This window comes from Gavialis gangeticus, unplaced genomic scaffold, assembly GCF_001723915.1.
Source record: "Gavialis gangeticus isolate Ggan-Ray unplaced genomic scaffold, GavGan_comp1, whole genome shotgun sequence".
In the NCBI taxonomy this organism is placed as follows: domain Eukaryota; kingdom Metazoa; phylum Chordata; order Crocodylia; family Gavialidae; genus Gavialis; species Gavialis gangeticus.
Genome location: NW_017728998.1, coordinates 4315753 through 4319506, shown reverse-complemented (window position 1 = coordinate 4319506; position 3754 = coordinate 4315753). Strand labels below are relative to the sequence as shown.

The 3754-nt window shown below is 52.7% G+C and overlaps 1 protein-coding gene across 3 annotated transcripts in view; it reads right to left on the bottom strand.

Moving 5' to 3' along the window:
• Nucleotides 1–3754, bottom strand: part of KLHDC4 (kelch domain containing 4) — a 47807-nt gene that overhangs the window by 15021 nt on the left and 29032 nt on the right. For all 3 annotated transcript variants that reach the window (XM_019505419.1, XM_019505420.1, XM_019505421.1), the window contains one exon: nt 2816–2975. In XM_019505419.1, coding sequence (XP_019360964.1) covers nt 2816–2975 — 160 coding nt within the window. The remainder of the gene's footprint in view (nt 1–2815; nt 2976–3754) is intronic.

Genomic DNA, 3754 nt, shown 5'->3' with positions numbered 1-3754 from the left:
GATTACCTTCAAGCTCAAGACTCAGCTCCACGATCAGCTGCTTGCAGAGCTCTAAGCACACACTCATGGAAATGGGGATACAACGTTACCCCATGGGCCCAAGAAACGATGAATCTCAGTGAATGAAGTGATTGTGACAACACCCAGCATCATCACCTTGCCAGCTGGAGGCCGTACAAATTGACTGCCCAGCGCATGGCACAGTTTGCAGGTAGGATGCAATACGGTTTTAGAATTGCCCACCCAGCATGAAACCTGCTTGGGCTGCTGAAAGCCTCCGGTACCACCTCAGTGCAGCGTGGGAATGCGTCAGCAAATCAATCGCTCCCTGGTCCCTGCTCCCATCTGCATTCGTATATAGGAAGTGTATGTACAGCATTCACGAACAGGCCATGGCGTGTGATGGCAGCCCTGAACGGAGTGGCCAGACAGCTCACGCCGGCTGTACAAAACAGCTGGGGACAGAGTTTTAACTCAAGAGCGATGCAGCAGTTCCTCTTCTACCTCTGGTTCAGAGCTGTGCACAGGCACTGCAGCAGGGGCTGCATTTCAGACCCCGTTTCCCCGTCACTCCAAATTTTCCAAGTGACGACAAGAAAAGTGGCTCCAAAAGCAACACGATGTAGCTCAGCCTGGTACAGCAGAAGGTGTAAAATGTAAAAAAAAACCCACTCCTGATGCTCTCAGCCTTTGCTGTCCAGAGGCTGCAGCATACCGCACAGCCCCAGCTGCCTTCGGGAGCAGCGGGATCCACATCTGGCAGGCAGGCTGCACAGCTCTCTGACCTTGGGAGCAAGGAGGGTGGAGGGCAAGGGGCAGGACAAAGCCCGTTCAGGTGGAAAATCCTTCCCATCGCTGTTGCTGTTTAAACAAACGTGCAGGCGAGAAGCTGCAATGCCGAGCGCAGGCTGTGAGGAGGCACAAATGTTTCTAAATATATAGACGGAATATTTGCTCCCCCCTGTGCTCCCCGCACCTCCCTCTTCTTTGCTCATTTGTACAGATCGGAAGGAACAGTGCATCCACCTCCCCCGGTGCTGCGCGGCTGGAAGCGATGCCTTTCTGCTGAGATATAAAACCCAGACCCTGCTGCTCCTGTCTGCATTATAAACACTGGAAGCATTGGCAGAAGCCTTTTGCTCAGCGCTGCCAATGAACTATTCACTTCCTCCCTCCCAGCACAGAGACAGGCACACTTGGTCAATGAGGACATATGGTCTAAAGGGCTACCCAGTATAAATTACTTTGATTAACAAAGCAAGCAGCAGTGCAAAGGAAGCCTGGAGTGCATCAAAGGCCCCCTTTGGTGCATCAGGTTTGCTAAGCAGCTCTGTTCCCTTAACCCCTTCTGTGCACCGAGAAAAGCCCTGCATCCTGGCAGCTGCTGCCTTACTACTAGAGGCTGTGCATTACTCCTGTCTATGCAGCCTCTGTGCTGCACCCACGAGTGCCACCGGGAAGCAGGCTCCAGCCACGCACTCCCACTCTACATACACATCTCCTGGACATGAAGCAGCTGCGTGAGGGGCTGGGTGCATGCTCCCTGCCTCTCTCAGGCATGCTCCCTGGCACGTGCTATGGGCTGCACTAGCGCAGCAGCAATGCTTTGTTTCCAGACAGCAAGGCATGCACATCTGGAGCATGGGGATGGGGGAGCTTCACATTAGCCTCCAGATATGTCCTTAGCAGCCACGGGGCCAAGTAGGAACATCCTCCTCTGCTCCACCCTGTGTCCTGCTCTTCCTTTTCCTGCCACCATGCTAGTCACCAGAGGCATCTATCAGACTGAGATATGCCCAGTTCTGGCATGGCAAAGTCCCATAGGCATGATGTTGCCGAGGCAGGAAAAGACCATTGACCGTGCTCCGGTCAGGTGTCCAACACGCACCTTGATGGCTTCACCTCATGAGCAAAGGGAGCAGTGATCTTCAAGCCCCAGCTAAGAGGACCCGCAGCTCCTCATGTGGGTCATTCAATCCTTGGGCAACCACATTTGGCATTTCTCTTGGACATCGTGAAATGGAAACGCGGGAGTCCCACGCTCCGCACGCCTGCGCGGCATTCCCGCACCTGGGAAACTGGCTTCGGATAAGCCGTCATTCATTTCAGGGAAGAAACAAAGGATCTACCCTCTCGACCTAGACGTAATCCCTTTGCACGGGTGCTTCACCTCCTGGGCCGGCCCCAGGCGCTTCAGAGATGGACAACACCCTACATGCGGCTGTTACAGGATAACCTGCCCATGGGGCTGACGTAGCTTCTTCACAACTCAGGGCTGTTAGTGGCCGACTTATGCTCCAAAATTTTGTCTCTGCTCTTATTTTCATACCTGAGATACTTCTCTGGCCCTATTTCTGTTATATTCAAGCGCCTATCACACTTGAATTTATTCCTCTTATCTCCTCTCCCACACAGCACCCCTGCAATTTAGACCAGAGATATCCTCCCCATTTTACAGAGGAGGAGCAGAGGCACAGGTTACACAACTTAACCAAGGACATACCATTAATCTGTAGCAGAGCCGGGCACTGAAACCACCTCTCGGAGCAAGAGACTGAACATAAGTCTCCCAGAAATCCCGAACTGGGGCCGTAACCACTCAGTCCTCCTCACCAGTAGCCAAATGTAGAGAACTACATAACTGAGAAGCAGCCGAAAAAACAGCCCCAGGCCCGAGCTGTACTTGGAATAACTGAATTTGCTGCTTCTGATTTTTTTTTCTCAGACATTTCCTTCTTCTTGCATGGCAATGATTCTGTTTAGGAACCAGGCAAAAAAAAAAGACATGGCCCTAGTTCAGTGCCTGTCATCTCACCTGTTTGGAGTAGCCACCATAAATGATTACATTGCCTTCTGGAGTGGTAGACATTTGGCAGCCAGACCTCGGGGCAGGGCCGATGCCGGAGGGAGACAGCTTGCTCCACGCAAACGTGTCCAGGTTGAAAGCATACACATCGTTGTAGTAGATGTAGTCTCTAGTCAGGGCAAAGGAGCACACAGCGAGCTGTTACAGGAGACTACCAGTTAGCACAGGATAAAATGTCACCTAAAGTAGACCATAGTGAAGTTCGGAAGAGGTTGCTTGTTCTGCCCGTCAAAGGTGGATCTTTGGCTACAGCACAAGGCTGCAATGGCAGGGCCACGAAACACAGCCGGCACAGCCGTGCTGCAACAGGCTGTAACCAAAACTTCACCCAGATTCTCTGCTCTGCGTCAGCCCTTACTACAAAACCAGTCGCACCGACCCCAGACAGAAAGCTGTCCCACCTGCTTATCACCTGAAAGCAAGGGGCAACAGAAGGTCTCACATGCAAAGACTAAAGAGCTTACTCGTTAATTCATCTAATTGATACAGGAAGGACCCGAGGTGACCGGTGTCCATTCGTATCCTCCAGGGAGCGACGCTCCTGTACCCACACCAGGTAGCTCAGGTCAAGCAAAGAGTGAAGATGCGACAGAGCAGAGCTCAGCGCAGATGAACCACCCGCGTACAGACTCGGCATCTCAACAACTGCAGCCGGTGCCACGCTCCAAGCTGCCTTGGCCCTCGCTAATATAGCAGCGCACAAGTGAGCTATGACGTTTATCCTATACTGCAGTCCCAGCAGCGCCTGAAGCAGTGGCATACCCGACTGCGGCCTGTAATCTCCTTCTTGGGGGGATGCTGGATACAGGGCTTGTTAAACAAGCAGGCACGGCTTAACGAGATCAGGAGCCTGAGGAATGCCACTCGCTCTCCTCATCCCTGCGTACC